The 21,418-nt window shown below is 46.6% G+C and overlaps 9 protein-coding genes across 9 annotated transcripts; 4 read left to right on the top strand and 5 right to left on the bottom strand.

Moving 5' to 3' along the window:
- Positions 1-38: 38 nt before the first annotated feature.
- On the top strand, positions 39-2,950 carry N7479_010294 (chloride channel protein; the record flags this gene model as incomplete). The annotated part of the gene is made up of 7 exons (XM_057257985.1): positions 39-519; positions 574-641; positions 703-1,062; positions 1,115-1,192; positions 1,245-1,570; positions 1,622-1,976; positions 2,036-2,950. The coding sequence occupies 7 exons, from the start codon at positions 39-41 to the stop codon at positions 2,948-2,950; spliced, it is 2,583 nt and encodes an 860-aa protein (XP_057105443.1).
- A 3,187-nt stretch (positions 2,951-6,137) lies between these two features.
- Positions 6,138-8,373, top strand: N7479_010293 (AMP-dependent synthetase/ligase; the record flags this gene model as incomplete). Its single annotated transcript, XM_057257984.1, has 2 exons — positions 6,138-6,515; positions 6,571-8,373. The coding sequence occupies 2 exons, from the start codon at positions 6,138-6,140 to the stop codon at positions 8,371-8,373; spliced, it is 2,181 nt and encodes a 726-aa protein (XP_057105442.1).
- Positions 8,374-8,918: 545 nt separating this feature from the next.
- On the bottom strand, positions 8,919-9,577 carry N7479_010292 (uncharacterized protein; the record flags this gene model as incomplete). Its single annotated transcript, XM_057257983.1, has 2 exons — positions 8,919-9,370; positions 9,445-9,577. The coding sequence occupies 2 exons, from the start codon at positions 9,575-9,577 to the stop codon at positions 8,919-8,921; spliced, it is 585 nt and encodes a 194-aa protein (XP_057105441.1).
- Positions 9,578-10,497: 920 nt separating this feature from the next.
- Positions 10,498-11,780, bottom strand: N7479_010291 (uncharacterized protein; the record flags this gene model as incomplete). Its single annotated transcript, XM_057257982.1, has 6 exons — positions 10,498-10,861; positions 10,921-10,981; positions 11,032-11,344; positions 11,395-11,462; positions 11,515-11,695; positions 11,751-11,780. 6 exons carry the CDS (start codon positions 11,778-11,780, stop codon positions 10,498-10,500), a joined length of 1,017 nt encoding a protein of 338 aa, XP_057105440.1.
- Positions 11,781-13,183: 1,403 nt separating this feature from the next.
- N7479_010290 (amidohydrolase family protein) lies at positions 13,184-14,364 on the top strand (the record flags this gene model as incomplete). The annotated part of the gene is made up of 3 exons (XM_057257981.1): positions 13,184-13,621; positions 13,676-14,153; positions 14,216-14,364. The coding sequence occupies 3 exons, from the start codon at positions 13,184-13,186 to the stop codon at positions 14,362-14,364; spliced, it is 1,065 nt and encodes a 354-aa protein (XP_057105439.1).
- Positions 14,365-14,648: 284 nt separating this feature from the next.
- On the top strand, positions 14,649-15,494 carry N7479_010289 (uncharacterized protein; the record flags this gene model as incomplete). Its single annotated transcript, XM_057257980.1, has 1 exon — positions 14,649-15,494. The coding sequence occupies one exon, from the start codon at positions 14,649-14,651 to the stop codon at positions 15,492-15,494; it is 846 nt and encodes a 281-aa protein (XP_057105438.1).
- Positions 15,495-15,691: 197 nt separating this feature from the next.
- Positions 15,692-16,834, bottom strand: N7479_010288 (F-box protein; the record flags this gene model as incomplete). The annotated part of the gene is made up of 1 exon (XM_057257979.1): positions 15,692-16,834. The coding sequence occupies one exon, from the start codon at positions 16,832-16,834 to the stop codon at positions 15,692-15,694; it is 1,143 nt and encodes a 380-aa protein (XP_057105437.1).
- A 1,000-nt stretch (positions 16,835-17,834) lies between these two features.
- N7479_010287 (uncharacterized protein) lies at positions 17,835-18,242 on the bottom strand (the record flags this gene model as incomplete). The annotated part of the gene is made up of 1 exon (XM_057257978.1): positions 17,835-18,242. One exon carries the CDS (start codon positions 18,240-18,242, stop codon positions 17,835-17,837), a length of 408 nt encoding a protein of 135 aa, XP_057105436.1.
- A 762-nt stretch (positions 18,243-19,004) lies between these two features.
- N7479_010286 (pyridoxamine-phosphate oxidase PDX3) lies at positions 19,005-21,398 on the bottom strand (the record flags this gene model as incomplete). The annotated part of the gene is made up of 5 exons (XM_057257977.1): positions 19,005-19,241; positions 19,370-19,463; positions 19,591-19,719; positions 19,989-20,991; positions 21,074-21,398. 5 exons carry the CDS (start codon positions 21,396-21,398, stop codon positions 19,005-19,007), a joined length of 1,788 nt encoding a protein of 595 aa, XP_057105435.1.
- Between the last annotated feature and the right edge of the window lie 20 nt (positions 21,399-21,418).

Genomic DNA, 21,418 nt, shown 5'->3' with positions numbered 1-21,418 from the left:
AAATCGACTATGCTGACTCTACCTCCTCGATCAATGTTATGACCTCTCCACGCCCCTCCCCGACCTTTGATAGGTCCCTTTCAGTTCCAAGAGAGCGGCGCATCTCGCGAAGGCCATCTGATCGTTCTATTCGCTCCTCCTACGACCCACGAGCCGATTCCGACAATCAAGAGGCCCCCGCCATCCCAGAAGAGATCAGTGAGGTCAAACGATATGAAGATTTTACCACAATAGACTGGGTTCAAGATGCAGTTTATGAGCAGTCACGGCGGCGCGCGAAACGGCGCAGTGGCACTGGATTCTGGGATCAGGAAGGCATATTTGGCTGGAGACGGAAAGTGTACGAGTCATACGATGCAGGCCAGGCATGGCTTGTTGTTACACTTGTGGGTGTGGCAATTGGATTAAATTCAGCTGTGCTTAATATCATCACTGAATGGCTGTCTGATATTAAGCTGGGCCACTGTACCACCGCATTCTACCTCAATGAGTCTTTCTGCTGTTGGGGCGCCGAGAATGGTATGTTCAGCAGGTTGTACAAAATTCTTATAAACTAACCCTTTTCCTTGATAGGCTGCCCCGAGTGGAAACATTGGACCTCATGGTGGCTGATAAATTATGTTTTCTATTTCTTTGGCGCGGTAAGACGCGTGCCAGGTTAATACTTGAAAATATGAATTCCTAGGCTAATTTTGGAGATAGTTGCTACTTTCATCCATCGCCGCAGTCTTGGTCAAATCATTTGCGCCGTATGCTGCCGGCTCTGGTATCTCAGAGATCAAATGCATTATTGCTGGCTTCGTTATGAAGGGCTTCCTAGGTGCCTGGACTCTTTTAATCAAGTCAATTGCCCTTCCACTAGCTATTGCGTCGGGTTTGTCTGTTGGAAAAGAGGGACCCAGTGTACATTTTGCTGTGTGTACCGGAAACGTGATATCGCGCTTCTTTGGTAAATACAAACAAAATGCATCGAAAACACGAGAAATCTTGACTGCCTCAGCCGCAGCTGGTGTGGCTGTCGCTTTTGGCAGTCCAATTGGAGGCGTACTGTTCTCCCTGGAGGTGAGTTCAATGGCGCACTACCTCATAGGATGAAAGCTGATACCGCCAATAGGAAATGGCAAGCTATTTCCCCCTCAAGACTCTTTGGCGCAGCTATTTCTGTGCCTTGGTGGCAACTAGTGTGTTGGCGGTATGTTTCCCGTATTTTAAATTGATTTTGGACCATATCTAATCCATGCTAGGCTGTCAATCCTTTCCGAACTGGACAATTGGTCATGTTCCAAGTGGAATATAACCGCACATGGCACTTTTTCGAGTTCATCTTCTTTATTGGCCTTGGTATCTTCGGTGGACTTTATGGTGCATTTGTAATGAAATGGAACCTTCGAATGGCCGCATTCCGCAAGAAACATCTCTCACAGTGGCCTATAACTGAGTCAGTTGTTCTCGCGGGACTCACTGCGATACTGTGCTACCCCAACATGTTTCTAAAGATCAACATGACCGCAATGATGGAGATCTTATTCCGCGAATGCGAGGGGGGCCATGACTATCACGGACTATGCGAGTATGAATACATCTCTCCGTTACATGTAAGGACACTATTAACTCATTGCAGATCCACGAATCGATGGCCGATGGTCTTGTCACTAGCTATTGCAACTGTTCTGCGCACTTGTTTAGTGATTATTTCATACGGGTGCAAGGTGCCAGCTGGTATCTTCGTGCCTTCGATGGCCGTCGGGGCTTCATTCGGCCGCATGATTGGGATCATGGTACAAGCATTACATGAATCGTTTCCCCAATCAGCATTCTTCGCTTCATGTGAACCAGACGTTCCTTGTATTACACCGGGAACATATGCGTTCCTGGGAGCTGCGGCAGCCCTCAGTGGAATCATGCATCTGACTATTTCTGTAACGGTCATCATGTTCGAGTTGACTGGCGCACTGACCTACATTCTACCGACCATGGTAAGTCTTCATTCCAAGTGGCGTTATTTCATTTACTCATATTGACTGTTCTTGTATAGATTGTGGTAGGCATTACCAAAGCCGTTGGCGATCGATTCGGCAGTGGCGGTATCGCCGATCGAATGATTTGGTTCAATGGGTTCCCATTCCTAGACAACAAGGAGGATCACGTCTTCAACGTACCTGTATCCCATGCAATGACCACCGGTCCACTCTCGCTCCCAGCATCGGATTTCCCGGTGCGCGAAGCAGAGCATCTCCTAAATGACAACAAATTCCAAGGCTTCCCTGTCGTGGAGGACCGCACCTCCAAGATCTTGGTCGGATATATCGGACGAGCCGAGCTCCGATACGCTATTGACCGCGCCCGCAACCAGGGAATGGTCGCTCCAAACGCCCGGTGCGTGTTTACTAAAGAAGCAGCCGAGGCAGCCGTTGCGCGCAGGGCATCTGTCTCGCAAAGCTCTAGGACATCAGATACATTCGATGAAATCCAAAGGAGTGCAGGGGCTTCTTTCGTCGATTTCTCGCGATATGTCGACCATACACCGCTGACTGTCCACCCGCGTCATCCTCTTGAAACGGTCATGGAAATTTTCAAGAAGATGGGCCCGCGAGTTATTCTCGTCGAGCACCGCGGTAAACTCACTGGCTTGGTTACCGTCAAGGATTGCTTGAAGTATCAGTTCAAGGTCGAAGCTGAGGAACATACACTAGCAGCAACGAGTTCATCTCAATTTTCTGCACTTGGTGGGCACCTGAACACCCCTGCTCCCGAAACACTGGAAGACCGCTTGTGGCGACTCATTCAGAACGTGGCTGGGTTTGTATCTGGTAAGATCTCTCGCCGGCCGGTCCGGCTGCGTGACCGCACTGTACCTAGACAATCAGAGCCGTCTGATATCCTAGAAGGGAGGGATGATGACGCGGCGGTGGAATTGGAGGACAGGGAAGATCGGCCGATGATCCCATGAAAAGTCGGATTGCTATGTTGCCATGTTTATATGTTACGTTGATAAAGAGATATTTGCTACATACCAATTGTTGCTTGCCTGTCCATCTTCCTATCTGTTACAAGCTCTAATGCGTTCAAGCCAATGGAGGCAATACTTGTATTTCTCCATATCTAATCAGAGTAACAAGCGCCCGGTTGAATCTTCACTGGCTCTATCGGACTTTGCCCATGTCAGCCTCTTTTGATACGGCCTTCCATAATGTACTACGACGTAGCGGTTATCGGAACTACTAGAATCATTTATCTTGGAATCTTTGATGGCTCTATGAAACATGTTCTATGAAAAAAATAGTGCGTTTGCCAAGCTCGGACTCCAACTAATTCTGTTGGGAGTCACCGTTACCGGTGGGTCGTGCTAGGCTGATTGGACGACGCAGTATGAGACTTGGGTTGTCTTATGGTGGCTAGTACTCCGCCGCCGTAGAACCATGTGGCTTTTCCAGGTTTATTGCTCATGATCCATCCGGATGTGTTGCAACCCCTAATGAGACGTGACAGTTCTTGTGGGCCAGAGTTAAGATTGTGGCATGTGGCGATAGATTTCCCTCAGTGATTGTGTAGATTCCTCAGTAGGATCCATTAAGATCAAAATCATACCGAGAAATGAGTTCCAAAATCCCCAAGCATCATGTGGCCGAGATTTGAGATTGTTATGGCGATATCCTTGCATCTTCCGGCAGCGTAGGCCTATTTCTTCGTCTGGGTTGTGAAACAAGCGAGGAAAACCTGAACACTAGTATCGCAGGGTATCCAAAGCTCAATACAAGAATTGGCGAGGATATGAGCAGGAAAAAGTAGACCATATCATTGGTCTTCTGCGATTACCTCTCGCCGAATCAAGGTTGCATGTTGCGCACTCGAATGACTGAGGTCGTCCAATATCCAGGAAACCATTTCAGCAGTCACTTGCCATATCATTTGAAAATCGTTCCATATCCATATGTCACACTTGGTTGGAATAATTCCAAAGAGACCGCGTTTTTTTTTGGCATCGATATGTCCTTCCATTCGAGAATTATCGTGGGATGTCTTCTCAAAATATGTCCAGCGAGATCCATAAACACGGGATATCTGGAGTATTACCGGGAGCGACACAGATAATAGGAAACCTGTAGCTGTAATCGCAAGAAGTAAGAAAATAATCCAATAATTACCATTGCTTCACTCACTGGATAAATCTTTTCCCCATGCCTCCCCGCATCGGGCATGTCACGCATCATCGTGAGTCTCAGGTTAGCTCGTACAGAGATGGTGGTATCTCGGGGGAAAGAGTATATAGGATTCCAATGAGAGGAGGAAACACCGTCTGCGTTGGATTTTACAAAAAGTTGTCTTGGGCACGTGAATTTTATCCCAAGGAAGCTTCCTCTTTTACGACTTGCTCTTAGCACGGTCCTGTTCTCCAACATACCATACTTTTCACCCCCGTCACCTCCAAATCTGTCTCAGCCCAGGCGCCGTGCCTGGCTTCTTCATACTAGGCCAAGATGAGTAGTGCTGGCTAGCTTCGGCTGCGAAGCTCAGTCGGACAACCATCAGCACCCTAAATACCATGCTCTTCGGATCACTAAAAGACAAAACCACGAGCTTCAAGTCTGCTAAACAGTCGGCCAAGAAAGACCACACAGAAAAAACTGCAATAGCTGCAGACGGGAGCCTGGAAAAAAGAAGTCGATAACAGCTCATTCATCGATCGCTGCATTTCCAACCCCTACCAAGCCTCCATGGATGGGATTGGGCTGTACCAAACAACAGAGCTTGAGTCCCTCATGTCTTCCTACATACTAGCGAACGTGAAGATGTCTTCAGTAAAACTTGGACCCCATGGTAGTAACTATGGAGACGTTCTTGCCCTCGCTGCGATACGAAGGCTCATCCAAGTTTCCCCGGTGTTATTGGATTGATCACCACTTTCCCAAGTGAATCCAGTGGGGAAGCTTGAGGTACACAAAGTCTTGGTTCATCCAAATAAGCTACCCATATCCGAAACCAAATGGAAGAGAATGATTGGCGTTGTTGGCCTAAGCGATTGAAGATGGCCAGTAGCCTGTGTTCTCTACGTCAAGATCCGAGAAGACGGTAAGAACTCTTTATCCTGGATCACTATATAGAATCCTTGTTTCCTGGCGGTATTTAAATCTCTAAATAGCCAGCCATCAGATCAAGGACTGCTAGAAGCGGCTACCTAGAACTACAAACACAGCACTGGCGTTTGATTATTTGTGTGTGGGACGTGATCCTGGTAATTTACTACTCCCATACATAGTGAATCGATAATATGGTATCTAGAGCTTATGGATTCTAATTTCATCCCTTGAAGAATACACAATCAACCACCCGTGGATATAATGGAATTATTATGTCAACCACTGTTTGCGGGCTAGGTAGGCAATAAATGGTTGAGAACTGTAACTTGTCTCCAAGAAGGATCTTGGGAAATGAGGCCCCTCTCTTGGTCTCCCCCTGAGTGAAATCTTTCATACAGTTGATCTAAATCTCAAATCATCTTAATGTTTGTGAGGATATGGAGTGAATCTTTCCCGAATATGAACTTCCGTGATTCAGCCACTCCAAAGTTGAGCATACTCAGCCCTTCAACTATTCCCCACATTACATTGTCGGATTTGGTTATTACATCGACATATGCTTTGTATAATTCAGATAACACTGGAATGTTGTAACACGTTGATGGCCACTGGACCGTTTCAACAGATCCTCGGGGAAGATCCGTTTGGAATTGAACCATCTGACGGAGATGTGACAGGTGCAGGCTAATAGTGGGGTGGATAGTCGCTGAATGTAAGAGAAATACTTGGAGGTGCAGGATATACAATTGTTTTTTGTACTCTGTACATATACTAATGTTTGGAGAATCCTCCTGGTCTCAGAATCGCGATGGTATTCCAATACCTCAAAAGGCCACGAAAATGACCTATCCGATCAGGCCCCTCTTTTTAATGATAAATTACGACTAGCAATCATACGCGTAGATGCTGCAGTGTGATAATGTGCTAGTAACATGTGGCTGGCTGACTACCTGCATAAATTTCTACCTGTACGGAGTACAAAACAACAGTATATACGGAGTAGATAGAATATAATGGCCGACCCCTCCTGTCTGATTCTTCATTTGCAAACCAACCAACATGGCAGCCTCAACTGAGCTTATCCTTGATCAAAGCCATTCCAATTTTCTAAAGCTGTTACCTTCACTGGGGATCAATACGACAGGTAGAGATGCCATTGAACAAGCCCTGACAATCGTATGGATTGTAACCGTGCGTGCTTTTGTGACATCAACATCATTATATGTGGGATATGATGCTATTTCTGGTGTAAGCTATGTTGGTGAAGGAGAAACAGCGAAAATCCCCATAGCTTGGATCGACATCGATCCAAATGACAATGCAATGAGTCTGCAGCAACAAATTGCCCAAAATACACCTATAAAGCACTCCTTGGCTGAAGAGAAGACACATGCGTTCGATACGATCATTACTTTCAGCAATCATATGCAGGTCACGGTGAGTCTCTCTACATGAATATTGGCTGCCTGGGGCTCGAAACTGACGATTGTAGGCTGGCTTGTGTCTGAATGTCACAATTCAGGGCGAGAAACTTGTCGCAAATTTGACATTTTCAACGATTGAGCAGGCCCTCGCAGACACTCTCCTCCGCAGTTTCAATCAGGCATTGACTTCGCTCATCACAACCCCCTCTATCCCCATTGGTGATCTTAATCTCTGCTCGCAGCATGACCTCGGGTTGTTAAAGGATTTCACCTTAAATATTCAACCGCCTGGCGATGAATTAATCCACGATCTCTGTTTCAAACATGCAAAGACTTATCCCAACGATCTTGCTGTGGCTTCCTATGATGGAAATCTCACCTACGGCGAACTTGATGATCTGACCTCGCGGCTGGCGCACTATCTTGTCCGCCAGGGTATCCAACCAGAGACTTTTGTCGCATGTTCCTTTCCTAAGTCAACCTGGGCCATTGTTGTCCGTCTAGCCATCCTAAAAGCAGGCGGTGCATATCTCTGCATTGATGCCAAAGACCCTGTCTCCTACCTCAACGCGATAATGAGGCGTGCAAATGTCCGCCTTGTAATTTCGTGTTCGGACCATGTAGCCCAACTACAGCATCTTTCAGTTGATAGAATCATCGAAATTAGCCCATCGTTTGTCAACTCTCTCCCTTCTGTCCCGGGAATCCCTTGCGAGGAGGTAAAACCAAGCAATGTCGCTATCTTGGTCTTCACCTCAGGCAGCACTGGGAATCCCAAAGGCGTTGTGCAAGAGCATCGCGCCTACACGGCTGGAGCTGTGGCCGATGCAGAACAGTATAAGATCACGAGGGGTTCACGCCAGTTCCAATCTGCTGCAATGACATTCACGGCTGGGGACCTGGACTACATTACTTCCCTCGTTGTTGGTGCGTGTTGCTGTATCCCACGGCCCAACGGTAGTCCCCGCGAATGGGTTGAGGATATCAATAGCACCCAGGCAACGCACTGTTTCTTCACTCCGACGGCTGCACTTGAATTCTTGCCGGAAACTATGCCGTCGTTGCAATTTGTTCAGATTGGCGGGGAGCCCATGGCCGAGAGAGTGATATCCAGGTGGTCTGGGTATGCTACAATAGTTCAGAAGTATGGCATGAGCGAAGTGGCGACTGCCATTGCCATGAATGCGGCTCTACGTGCGGGCCGTGGCACAGTTGTGGGCAGTACGGTCGTCTGCGCCCATTGGGTAGTCAATCCTCGCTCACCGGCACAGTTGATGCCCGTCGGCGCAGTGGGGGAGCTTTTGGTCGAAGGACACAATATCACTCGAGGATATCTAGATACACCCTCCACAAACATTCTCGAGCCCCGGCCTCAATGGCTAGTCGACCTGCATCAGCGCAACACGAGGATTATTTGCTCTGGTGATTTGGCCCGAATCAATCACGATGGTCAACTGGAAATTCTGGGCCGCAAGGATATGATGCTCAAACTGGAGGGTGTTCGAATCGAGCCCCAGGAAGTCGAGTCTTTCCTTCACCCCAGTCTTGGGTCACAAGATGTAGTCATCGCAGATGTCCTCGGGGGAGTAAACTCTGAAAACAAAAGCAGAGGAGCAGCCTTGACCGCATACATCAATCTGTCTACAAGCCAAGCTCAAGCAACAGATCCCATTACTTTTGAAGCTGTTAACGAGTCGCACCCAAAGCATAACTTGGTACAGCGGATGAAAAAGACGATTGAGGAGACACTACCCAGCGATTTACGTCCCACATTATATTTGTTGGTGAACAGGATTCCCAAAACCACGTCTAATAAGACTAATCGGAAGAAATTGCATATGGCAGGTGAGGAGTGGTATGCATCACAGTAGTATTAGATAGCTCTCGTGTTGAACTGAGATCTTAGTTAAATCAATATGGTCTTCGGACAAAGACTTAAGCTCGAAATTCACTCACCCTTAAAGGATATATGGTCGCTGTTTAGTTCCACAACACTAGAGAAGCTTCTTAGAAGAATCACCAAAGAAAAATGCATCAGCTGAGCCTCAGAACACTAGAGAAAAAACAATACCATCTTGAGTATATACAGATAGTATGTGATATTGCTGATCATGATATAATTTGAAACCAGATCAAAACAAATCCCACAAGAGTCCATCGCTCACTAATCTCCAACGATCATTTTGCTAGAGTGCATCTAACCAGGGATGTCGCAAGAGATCCTCAGCCGAAATCCGATCAGTGGGGTTAATTCTCATCATTGCGTGCAAAAAAGAGGTAAACTCATCCCTGACACTTTGATCGAGGCCTGGTAGGAATGCTTCGGATGCTAGCTCTGGTCGATCCATTGGCGGCGAGTCCCTGATCCGGCCATCATCGTCAAAGAGACCCCGAACAAGGTCATTATTTCCTCTCTCTAAAACTTGGGGAACGGCCAAAACAGGTTCGGAATTTCCCTCAAATGTTCTTTGAGCTCGTAATGGCCGTCGGGCGGGACAGATCCGCTGAACATGCGAACTGCCCGGAAGACTTCGAGCACGACGTACCCGAGATTCCACCCGTCAGTGCTTGCATTCCACGGCGCCTCGATCAGGACCTCGGGATATTGGAGGGCCACGGGCTGGATCGTCTCGCTGAGATGTCGATCTACCCAGCTGGAGACGCCCCAGTCTCCGAGGGCGATATCAAACTCAGCAACACGTGTACTGTCGGTTTTGTTGAAGTAATAGAGGCGTAAGGGTGTCGAGGTGATGACTGCGTACTGTTCCTCAGACCGATCCTGTTGGGGAATGGCAACATTGACTAGATAACCGGATTCTATGAGGGAAAGGTCTCTAAATTTGACGAAAATGTTGTCCGGTTTTATATCTGAAAAGAGGAAAGATATTAGCATATAATACTAGCTACAAATGGACCCAAAAGGATTAGAGAGCATATCATACCAGTATGGATAACATTATGTTCGTGAGCAAAATCAAGCGCTAGTAAGAGTTGAATAGTGAACCCCCGCATTACCGAGTTCGGAAGTCTGCTTTGAATGAACCAGGCGCCAAAGCTGCGTAGCGTCTCGCCCATCAGCTCAAAAACCAAGCAGACGTGAGTTCCGTTGAGTGTTGAAAGGTAAAGCTCGGGAATTGATATAGCCCTGAAATGAGGCTACCTAATACAGTAAGTCATCTGCCAAGCAGAACAGCTGAATTGAATCAAGAACTACAGAGTGCAGAGTACAGACATACTCTTATATGTATATCAGATTCTAGGCCGTCGCGATTTTCCTGGGGCGCCGCTTTATGAAGTATTTCACAGTAGGTGAGTACTTAATGAGTACTTCATTATACATATGTGCTTAATAACATTTGAAGTACCTAGTAAGTGCCCATTAAGTATATAGCAGTCCAGGTCTAAAACTGTGTTCATTTACCCTAATATTAGAATTTCTTCAGACTCCATCTACCTCATTCGTACCGTCTACTTATTTTCAAGCACCTAGTCAAATCTACCGCCAATATGTGAGTATAATTCCACGACGGGAACCTTCCCTAAAGCAGACGGTATCTGATGGAATGCGAACGATTGCTAGATTCAATGTCCATTCAGGCACAAAGTACACCGCCACGCCATACATTGGGAGTAAGACGATGAAGGTGATTGCCGCATAAATTGGGCAGACTATTTGAGACGCTCACATTTCAGGAAGATGGAAAGCTATCTGAAGTTATTAGCCTATGAGCCTTTTGAATAGGTAGATACTTGAAAGGTATTACGGAATCGAAGAATCTAAAGAGGCGGTTATCCCGACATATACTATACTTGGTATATAGGACGTTTGAAATGGCGTTATAGTCGCTCTCGGCGCCCAATTAGTTCACCGCCACCTGGCGTTGTGGTGTAATCCTTCCTTTCTTCTCTTCTTTTCTAGAGTCATGTCGATTGAGATGATGCAATTATATTGATATTTCTCCTGCTTGTCTCCTTTAAGTTTTTTGATATCATGGTCAGTTCGCATGTCTTATTGCTTTTGTAGACTCATCATCACCCGTATCACTTCCTTCTTTCATCGTGAAAAGTGAGAGCGGAATAATATCTCTCGGCTGGAAGCGGCGTCGAGCACTTTCAATTCGACTGCCTGAAGGATAAACTTGGTGACTGGCTGATTGTGATACGCCAGCGCTACTGGGAAACAGCCTTGGAAATAGCCTGTTCACGATCGGCTTGATTGCCGGGATGCTGGCAGCGGTGATGGCGACAGCCACTTCGATTCCGGAGCAAACAGAAACCCCAAAGGTATCCCAGGAGGGGTCTGGGCTTTTATATAATTTCACAATGTAGACCATCCGCATGATGCTGGCTATACATGCGCTTTTCGTCTAGTTAGCACTGATGCATATGAACTCGATAACAACCACACCTGCACATACAAGGCGCCCAATGATAGCAAACTGGCGATAATAAGTCTTTTCCTAGTTCTAAGATGAAGCTCTGCAATTGATTAGCGTAATAATTAAAGCGACTCGATAGAAACCACAAACCTAGAACTGTTTTCAGTGGCAAGAGAAGAATCCAAATATCCGTCGCCAGAGACAGCGCGGCGGTCGCGTACCAAAACGGAATGGAGTCAAAGCAACTATAATGTTTGTATTTTTTTTCGTCGAAGATAGCATCGACCGGGGAGCACTGAAAGATAGTTGCGAAGACAAATGCGATACTCATGGCCGTGACAAATGCGATCGTTCCAAGTGAAATTATTCGGATGTTAGGGAATAGGCGTAGGTATAGCAGGCAGATTGATACCTTGGTTAGACCGGTGATCACGGTATAAATGATGTGAGTCACATATCGAAGCTATATCGTCACATTAGCCCTCCTCGATTTATGTTATCATTCTCCTATACCTTCGCTGTGGGCAATACGTCTGCTTCGTCGAGGTCCCATTTGTGCTTTCCTGTTCCGTACTTGACTCCTATTCGGGACATAAGAGATGGGATTGATCATAAAAAGAGCAGAAGGCGTACCAAATCCCGCAACCACCACGTTCCCAATTGCAAAAATCATCGCAGCCACCATTGTCCAGTCGTCCAGACCAAATTTTTTCACAATGAAGATCCTCGAAATCGCGCGAAGACCCACAATGATCGCCGCGATGCCTGTCACCGTTCCATTGACGATCAGCAATACAGGCCCACGGTTCTCGACCTAGACAGTTAGAGAGAGCCCTTGGGAGAGACTGTGCCTTCGGACCTCCACTTACCTCGGATCGTGGCTGGAGAAATGTCTCCATGATATGTCGATGGCCGACTTAGAATGAGGAAGGGTCACGCATGAACCAAATTGCTATAAAAGCTCCATAGTATATAAAGATTTGGAACTTGGTAAGGACTTTTTTTTTTCCAAGTGGCCCGGGTATATAGTATTTAAAGCTCCAATGGATGACTCGTTCTATGACGTTTTGGGATATCTAACCTTAACGGTAAATTGAACTTGGTATTCTATACCCTTCTGGCTAAATTACCTTAACTCTTTTGAGGCATCTGTGACCGAGCTATATTAAAAAAAGGGCAATATGATATGGCATGATTGGATACATACTCATAGCCTCGTATTAAATGCGCTTGTGGGATTACCTAAGTGGAGCATACCGGACCGTGAAGAATGAAGTTCGGTTAGACTGAATGGCTTACCAATGATGTAGAGTCCAAGATCGTTCTCGCGTGTACCTAGCAGTAGCGCCTGTTCATGCAGTAGTTATGTGTAGCGCTTATTCAAGTACTTCTTTATTCCAAGGTTCCTTACACCACTTAGTCATAAAGAGAACCTAGGAATCGTGCTAATTCTGAATACGTATTAACATAAGCGTCTGCTCTACCCTGTAGGTACTGAATGAAAAAAAAAAAAAAATGAATAACAATCTTGGATAATAACACAAGCGACACATATAAATGGAAAATTCGACCGAACGGGAAAATCTGCGGGAGTGGGAGAGCTTAACCGAGGCAATCCAAATTGCAGTGGGGAGGCCAACAGAAAATTGGCCGTCTAGGTACAGTACGTGATTTTCTAGTATGAAACACGGGTTCAAACTTACAAATGGTCTGGGGACTTGGGTTCTATTGGCTTTTAGAGTTCCAATAGCTTGTATGTCCGACTTTTATATCAGCATATTTGTATAGCAGAATATTCGGCTTATACTACCTCCTATACAAACGATATAGGTATTGGATAATCTGGATATCCCGTTTATTAGAGACGCCTCAATTAATACTTCACTATGATTTCTTTTCTGAATGTCGTCTTACGATTCCTTGTGTCTTTTAGATGCCTATAAATCTGAGCTGCAAGTATGCAGGTGAAAATTACAATACACAACAGAGCTTTTTATTTAATTAATTATCACGCTATAATTTAATTAACCCTGGCAAGTTTGACGGCCAAACGGAAGTATGCCTCAGTCCCATCTAGGCCCCATATTGCATTCCACCCCTATATACCTACTCCGTACAGAGTTCCCACGCAATAATAAAAGGGATGTTCTAATCTTTCTGTTAAATACCCTAGTGCTTTTTGAAAAAAAAAAAAAAAAAACAAAAAAACAAAAAACAAAAAAAAACTGCCTTGTCTTCGGGTACACTACAATTGGACTCACTGTTTACAACAAACATTTCTCAAATTTCGACAATTACACTGATGCCTTCTCTTTTGCAGAAGTTCCTGCTGGGAATCCCCCTGGCATGTCTGGCTAGCGGTCATGTTATTAATGGTTCCCTCCCCTCGAACTATAAGATCGATGTTCATTCCCATGTCATCCCGCCGATTTGGAAGAAGGAACTGATATCTGCAGGGTACCCAGTTAAGAATGGTACCTTGTATACAGATGGCTTCGCTGTCCCGGATTGGACATTGGATTTACACATTAGCACCATGGACAGTCTTGGGGTTAATTATTCGACAATGAGTGTCAGCGCCCCTGGCGTCTTTTTCTTAAAAGAGGCCCAAAAGGCCAAATCCTTAGCCCGCAGCATCAACCTCGCGCTTCATAACTACACTCAAGCTTACCCGACTCGACTTGGAGCCCTCTGTCTTCTCCCTCTACCTTATGTTGCCGAGGCAGTTGATGAGTTAAAGGTACCTTTCCCGCCTAGTAGATCACCTGGTCAAATCTAACTTTAGGATTTGTAGTTTTGCCTAGATACTCTCGGGTTTGCTGGAGTGGGACTATTCACCAACTCCAATGGGACCTATTTGGGTGACTCTTCCCTTGACCCTATCTTCACAGCCTTGGACGAGCGCAATGCCAGCGTGTTTGTCCACCCGGCCTCCCCGGACTGCTCATCTGTCGCCCTGGACTGGCCCATCCCGATGACCGAGTATCCTTTCGATACCGTGCGTGCCATTGAGAACATGCTGCTGACGGGTCAACGTGCGAAATATCCGGATATCAAGATGATCTTTGCCCACGGTGGTGGTGCAATTCCCTTTCTAGCCACCCGAATCGCCGGCATGGCTTCCCTTCCCTTGTTGGGTGGGCTGTCAATCCCTGACTCCCTGGCGCAACTCGCCGGATATTATTTCGACACCGCTGCCTCAACTTCTGCTATTCAGCTGACAGCTCTGAAGAGCTTTGTTGGCGCCGATCAGATTGTGACTGGAACTGACTGTAAGTGGACAGTGCTAGTAACGACTCTGGAACGTGCAGTTGCAGTATACTAAAATCTGCAGATCCGTATGTTCCTTCTTCGCAGGCGATACCGGGATTGTCCGCGATCCAAGGTAATGGCAACTTTACCATAGCGGAGATGGGTAACATCAATAATCAGAATGCCTTGACAATTTTCCCGCGGATCGTGAAAGCTTTGGAGAGCAACTGAGATGTATGATATGAGGCATGGCGTGTAAATAGAATATCCCTAAAAAGGAACACGAAGAGCCTTTTTAATCACCGTGTTCTTGATTAGCGAACTTTTTTTTTATACTAGAATTCACAAGAGTAATCATCCGCTTATACGGCCTTGTAGGTACTTCGCGATGGTGTCATTATGAAGTACCAGGTATATACTCCACAGAGGATGGATTCCTTTTTATCGCTTCTGTATCACTTGCTTTTGAACAATTTCTTAATCATCTCCGACTTTTGGCTTATCTCAGTATCACCATGGCGGAGCAAAACAACATGGAGTGTGATAGCTACCTTGAGGTCGATGACGCTTTCCTCAAAAATCTGCCTCCTTCCATTAGAAGATATACATACCAAGGAGAGCAGCAATTTTTTGATATCCTCAAATCCGAATCCGCTCTCTTCGAAGCCTCATCAACTGGCAGCGAATTCATCCTTTTTCATGCAAGCAAAGAAACCATCGAAACCCTTTTCAATCCGCCAAACGAAGAATCTCCTATCTCTAAACTTTGCACCTCATTTGATACCATCGAGCAGCTCTTTCTAATCACAATGCCTTCAAACCCACATAGCGCAGCAGTTGACGCTTTTAGCACTGTGATTAAGGACTCCTTGACATCAATGGGACTATCTTTTTCTCTCCAGGGATACCCAAACGCAACCACTAGAGGCGTTAGCCGGGGCAAACAGCCTGACTATGGCTGGGGCCCGAAAAGGAGAGCGCGTGGTGAACCTGATTCGCCTTCTGTTACTCTGGAGGTTGCATACTCAGAATCAGACTCAAAATTGAATTCAGATGTTCGATTTTGGCTTAACCCTAACGAGGGCAAAGCCAAACTATGTCTGACACTCCAAATTCACAAGTCGCGCCCGGAAATTCGCATTGAAAAATGGGAAAGGCAACAGGACCGAAAGTACCGCTCCCAGGTCACTTACATCACAAAAAATGGGGATCACTTCAACGTCATCCATCATCCCTTCACCATCCCGTTCGAAAGCCTCTTCGGTCGCCAACCGACTTGCCCTAGAGAGAAAGATATTGAGTTCTCCCAGGGACAACTTGGGGAAATTGCAGATATGATTTGGGAAAGCCAGGGCTGGTAGATCGTCCACCAAAAGTGGACTTTTTAGATTGCTCTCTTACATCCATCTTCTTTTCTCCATCCCCTCTTCTCCTTTTCTAACCGTAGACTATGATACACGATGATCAAGTCGTAATGATAAAGTTGATTTCACTGTAGTTGTTGAAATTGACATAAGACGAAATCAAAAGTTAAACACATAAGACAACCTGTTCAAACTCAAGATAGCTCTGCGAGGGCGACTACTTTCTGCATAACCTGGTTGAAACGGGGACCTGAGTAACTGAAGCTCACATCCCCCCGACCAAACAAGCAAAGGCTGAACGGACGATATAATCTCTTATCTAGAGATTGTTCCGCCAGTGCGTATTCCGGAATCCGCCGAAAGCTCAGAAACTCCTCACTCTCCATTACACGATGCAGAGTCAAACTGTCCAGTTGGTACATACCTCCACCCAACTCGCGGAGAATAGATCGCCAGCCTCCAATCTCCACTTGCACAGTAGAAAAAGTGAGAGAGCGAACAGAGTCTCGAATATTGTAAAGGAATATCCCCAAAGCAGCAGATGATCCGAATGTCATCCGCGAAAACGTCACTTCTTGTAGTTCCGGCAAGCAACCAACCGATGAAATCTGAGAGAGAAGTGAGGTTGATTTGCATGCCCAGTTAAAGATGATGGCTAGCTTTTTGAGAGACTTGGCACCTTGGATCATTTTCGCCATCCAATTAATAGTCTCGGTGTTGGCATCCGGGATCGCAAGGGTCAGTTCCTTGAGGTGAGAGAAGGCCGGGATGTCAAGAGTAGTGAGAGGGAACTGAGGTAGACTATCTTTGAGGTGTCTGTCTCGGTATTTCATAATCTCTAGCGAGAAAAATTCCTTTGGAATATGTTCAGTGGCTATGGCTTTGAGAACAAGACCAGTGGTCTCGTCAAGTGTGATGCCGTCGCCGCCGGAATACGTAGTTGTGTATGCTGAATAGTGTAGCTCGACAGATTGGCAGTTCACCAGGCGTTTCAGTACATTGCACCACGCTTGAATATGTACTTCGTTTGTGGTACGAGGGGGTAATTCCTCCGTTGAAGCTTTTGAATTCCCGACGATCTGTAAATTGCGGATATATGGACGAAAAGCTTCATCGTTGGCTGCTTCCTCGATTCGGGCAAGTGACGTTGGTGAAAGATCGGTCTTCAATGTGTGTACACAGGTTTTTGCAAAGTGGCGAAGGCTACTCTGGTACATTGCTCGGCAGGTGAGCCGAAGCATGCATAAATCAGAAGGATCGGTAAATGTAGCGATGTGAGCTAGTAGTTCCACTGGGAGACCGTGGATACCCCTACTGAAATGAGAAGCAGGGGACATAATAAGGATGGAAGAAATAGAGCCAGACAAAAGATACTGGTGTAAGACTCGTAGAGAGTGAGTACGATAAGAGTTGGAAAGAAGAAATATGGTGAGTTGGATAAAAGAGAATGATGGAGTTGGAGGAAAAGAAGAACAAGTTGAACGGTTGAACAGATGGAAGAACAACAAAGTTGAAGCTCCGATTCCCTATTGGGAAAGTATGTATGTAGGAAGTTTAATCGAAACATGACCAACTCGCCACCGCTCGTCGGACACACATCAAGGCCGCTCCCGCTTTTAGTATAGAACATCCTCACATGGATTTAACTGTTCGGGTGCATATAGCTTCATTATAAAATTATAAAATAGGGGATCAATAATGTATAACGATATAATAGATGGTAGAGCAGAAGGCAAAAATCGAGGTTATCTTAAGCCGCCCTATATAGGGTGGTATGAATGAACGTCTGGTTGTCAGGCAGATGTGTAAACAAACATATAAACAAGCTAAATGGGAATAGCCCTATTATAATTTGATACCAATGTGGTAACACAAAGTGATGAACGGAAACTGGACGGCTTTTTGTCCACTGTGAAATGTCCGGTTGGTGAGGTCAAGTTCTGACTGATCTAGCAGTCTCCAGGTTTCCTTTGCCGTGCGGATTCGGAGACTGGAGATAACCCCATCAATCCAGATAGTCAGAGGTGCCACGGGTAGGATGAATGTAAAAAGGGCATGGATCGGTGAGTCAGAGTACCAAACAAGTGTTCAAAGAAAGTATAAAAGAAAACCAAAGGTGAACATAGACAAGTCCAAAGATTGCGAGATGTGATTTCGAATATGCTGGTGGGAATCGAATTAGCTCATAGAACAAATGATAGTAATGGAATGAGGACTTGCATAAATGAGTCAGCAGACTCAATTGCATTGCTCAAAACTCCCACTGCATCTTCATCTTCGAAGTGGTGGAAAACAGATGTTGAATATCCGACACTCTTTTTTCGAACTTGCGGCAAATCAAGAAACAGCTCGAGCATCCACGGGGCTCTCAATGTAGATGATATTCTGCTGCTTCTTCGAGATTCGCTCGCACTCTTCGATATGGGGGTAAAGATCGGTCAAAACAAATGGAACAGGGCCCTTGCCCTCAGACCCGAGTTCTTTATTCAGCTCTGATTCAAGGACTGGGGTAGGTCTACCGGCGCCGGCGCAGATGTCCAGAACTGTGTATGAGGAAATATCTTTCAGGTGCTCCTTGAACCCTGCACATGCCTGTGTCGCGAGACTTCCACGGCTCCACCCGGGAGTTCGAAGATTCCACAGTTGGGTGAGAAGCAGTTGCTCGTGCCGGTGAAGCCATGGGGGACACCAGATTCGGTCGCCAATTTCGAGAAGGTGTGATCGAGGCCAAGAGAATAGCTGCATTGTGTGTTTTTCAAGATATTGGTGAGAAGAGTTAGTCCGGTGAAAGAACTCGAGGTAGGCTGCTGGGAAGGAAATCACTCAGTCATGTGTTGTCACATTCTACTATCTCTTTCTAAGAAAAAGCACATTGTACTTGGAACATCTTTGGTTCAGCTGTTCGCTTGATGTCCCCGGAAGGTCGTGTTGCCTTGAACATTACCTGTGGCTGGACCTCGGGAGGTATCCTTGCCAAAGATCCACAACTTCATCAAAAATATATGGCATCTGGGGATAGAGGGAGTAGTAAGTAATAAAGGAAGTATAAGCAAAAAGAAAAAAAACAGGGTGCGCAAATCCACCTCCAAGAGTTCAAGTCAAGCCAACACCCAGCATTGGAGCCTCGTGGTGTGAGAGTTCCACCCGCAGCTCCAGCTTAAGGGCCAGAGCGTACAATTTCCCCGCTACCAGAGCTTTGACGTGCTCCCATCGCAGAGGGCCATCTACTGGGTAACTGAGACAGATTTGCGCATTTGGTTTTTTTCTTCAGGTGTCTATATAGGACCTCTTTCCTAGTTGGGACATATCTACTCAGTTCAATTCCTCGAATTTTCTTTTATTTTATTAATCCAACTGCCTATATTACAGGGAATCCCCGCGGTTATTCATACACCACCCTCGCACCAGCACTGGAGGAGATATAAATGCTTACCAAAAGCGTCTGCCAATTATAGACCAACTATAAATCCATCTACCTCCTCAAATCTAAATCCAGATACCAAAAATCTAAGCTCCTTCTCTCATTCCAACCAAAATACACCCAGCACCCATCATGCCAGCCCCCAACCACCACAGTCCACCAACAGCCTCCTGAAACACAATCATACCAAACAGCGCCGTTGCCAAGAAATTTGACGCCGTATTCGTGATGGAGACTTTAACCGTCGACGGGCCGGCTGTTAGCGCGCGTGTGAAAAGTGCCCACATTATAATGTTGCAGACGACGTTAAGGCCGAGACAGGCCTGTGGAAATAAATATTGGGTTAGTGTGGGAAAATAGAGTTATTATAACATGGAGTTACACATCTTGTAGTTGGTAGATAATCTTTGGACTTGGGGGTAGTCCAGATATAAGAAAAAGGTAAACATACACCTCGAGTAAGCATTTCAATCACAGGCGAAGACTCCAAGCCGAATAGGTGGGCGATAGCTGTCGCGAAAGCCGTCGTGTGGTCGTCCGTGGTTCTGTGGAACGTTAACATTGGTTCTGGTGTGGTTACACGGGTAATGGGTTTGTGGATCATAGAGCTTATAGCTTATAGCTTATTATAGCTTATATAAATATCCAGCATTGCTTCGATTCTGAACGTACAATTTCGCGAAAACACCATTCAATGCAGCGAACGCGCCGCTCGTTATTGCGAGGATGATCCAGGGGGATTTGGAGGATTGAGCGGTTGATTGGGGCGTTGAAGTGGACATGGCTGTGGCTAAAATATAACTGTATATACTGCGGTATATCGGGTGTCCTTTTTATAGAATTGCAGGCTATACCCAAGTTACGGAGGACTCAAGGGCTGGCGTCTTGGAGTGACGTTGGAGTCGTCCGCGTGCCAAGACTGATAGTGACGGATAAGATAGGCTGATATGGATGATCGACATGAGAAATTCACATACATCGTAGCTCAAGTAGCACCTTTTTAATTGAAAGCTAAGTATAAATTATTACCAGTAGATATGCAACCGATCTACATCTATGACCTTATCTACGGCGACAGCCTCTGAACCTGCCACTTGGCACCCTCACCCTCTACCTCACCCCCAACACGCACATACCGGAACCGATCATGCAAACGACTGCGACGCCCCTGCCAGAATTCCACAGACTCCGGTACAAGCCTCACACCACCCCAAAATGGCGGCAGAGGAATATCCTCAACGCCCTTAAATCTCTCCTCCATCTCCTTAACCTTCGCCTCCAGCAGCGCCCGTCCATCCTCATCATCTGTCTGATCAATATCCGCTGGAACAACCGAACCCCCATCAAACGCCCCCTGCAACTTCGCTACACTCTTCCGTCGCTGATTCTCCTCCATCTGCTCCGGCTCCGCAGACCACAAAACCCGACTCTGCCAACTCGCCCATCCACCAATCCGACTCCCGCGCTCGCGCGTCCGCCAATACAGCTCGCTCTCTTCACGACTAAGCGGCTCAAGCAGTCCCTCAACACGGACCTGGCGCTCAACATTCGACCAGCTGAATGTCAAAGCGCCCCATTTATTTCCTGTCCCAACCTCAGAGGTGATGGTAGTAGGCTCCGGCATGGCGCCGAGTGTATCGGCGCTATCGCCAAGCCCGAAGACTTGCCCGCCTTTACCTTCCCGACTACCCCAGTTGCTGTAGACGACCCAGCCGCGCTCGTCGAGTTCTTTTAGGTAGACGACGCGGGCGCTGACGCGGCCCGAGGGCATCGAGGCGGTTGATAGCGTGCATGTTTCTGGGGCGGAGGACGCGGGGAGTCGTGGGTCCCGGAACCAGGTGTTGAATTGGTGGAGTGGGTTTGTGCCGTGGATTTGCGAGATGGTTAGAGGTGGGTTTGTGCCGAACTGGTGGGCGCGCGCGGCGTTCGAGAGGACTTCGGTTTCGGTGGTCGAGTTTGGGGTTGAGATTGAGGTTGAGGCGCGCCGGGCCTCGGCGATCGTCGCGGGAGCTGCTTGTGGTTGGGGTTCTGGGGTGGCCTCCTCGGAGGTTGGTGCGATGTCGCCGGGTGCGACTGAGGGGTTGGTATGTTAGCTTAAGGTTTGTATGGGGAGGGGGTTGGATCTGTATGTGGAGGATCGATTGACATTACGTACAGATTAGCTTCTTTGGACGCCGAGCGTCTGTCTGGTGTTCGTTTTGATCCATTGTTGGTATGTGATTGCTGGGGTGGTTGGTTGAGGAATATCGAAGTTGGCGGGGTTGGCGGGGAACACGGAGGAATGACTCAACGACTGAACGGAAAGTGAAGGGTAAACGAGTCTGCATTAAAATAGCGGATGTGGAATAAGTATAATACCTCAATTGCCCGAGACCTTGTGATTTGAAGAAGTAAAAATCCCCAGAAGCTGTTAGTTCCGTAGAAGTCCTACAAAATGTATGCTTTTGGACGGGAAGTTCCGAGACGTCACGCCATATCATTGGAGATAATATATAAAGAT

Source organism: Penicillium vulpinum (assembly GCF_028829585.1).
Source record: "Penicillium vulpinum strain IBT 29486 chromosome Unknown utg000004l_segment0_segment0, whole genome shotgun sequence".
Lineage (NCBI taxonomy): Eukaryota > Fungi > Ascomycota > Eurotiomycetes > Eurotiales > Aspergillaceae > Penicillium > Penicillium vulpinum.
This window is presented reverse-complemented; position numbering and strand designations above follow the sequence as displayed.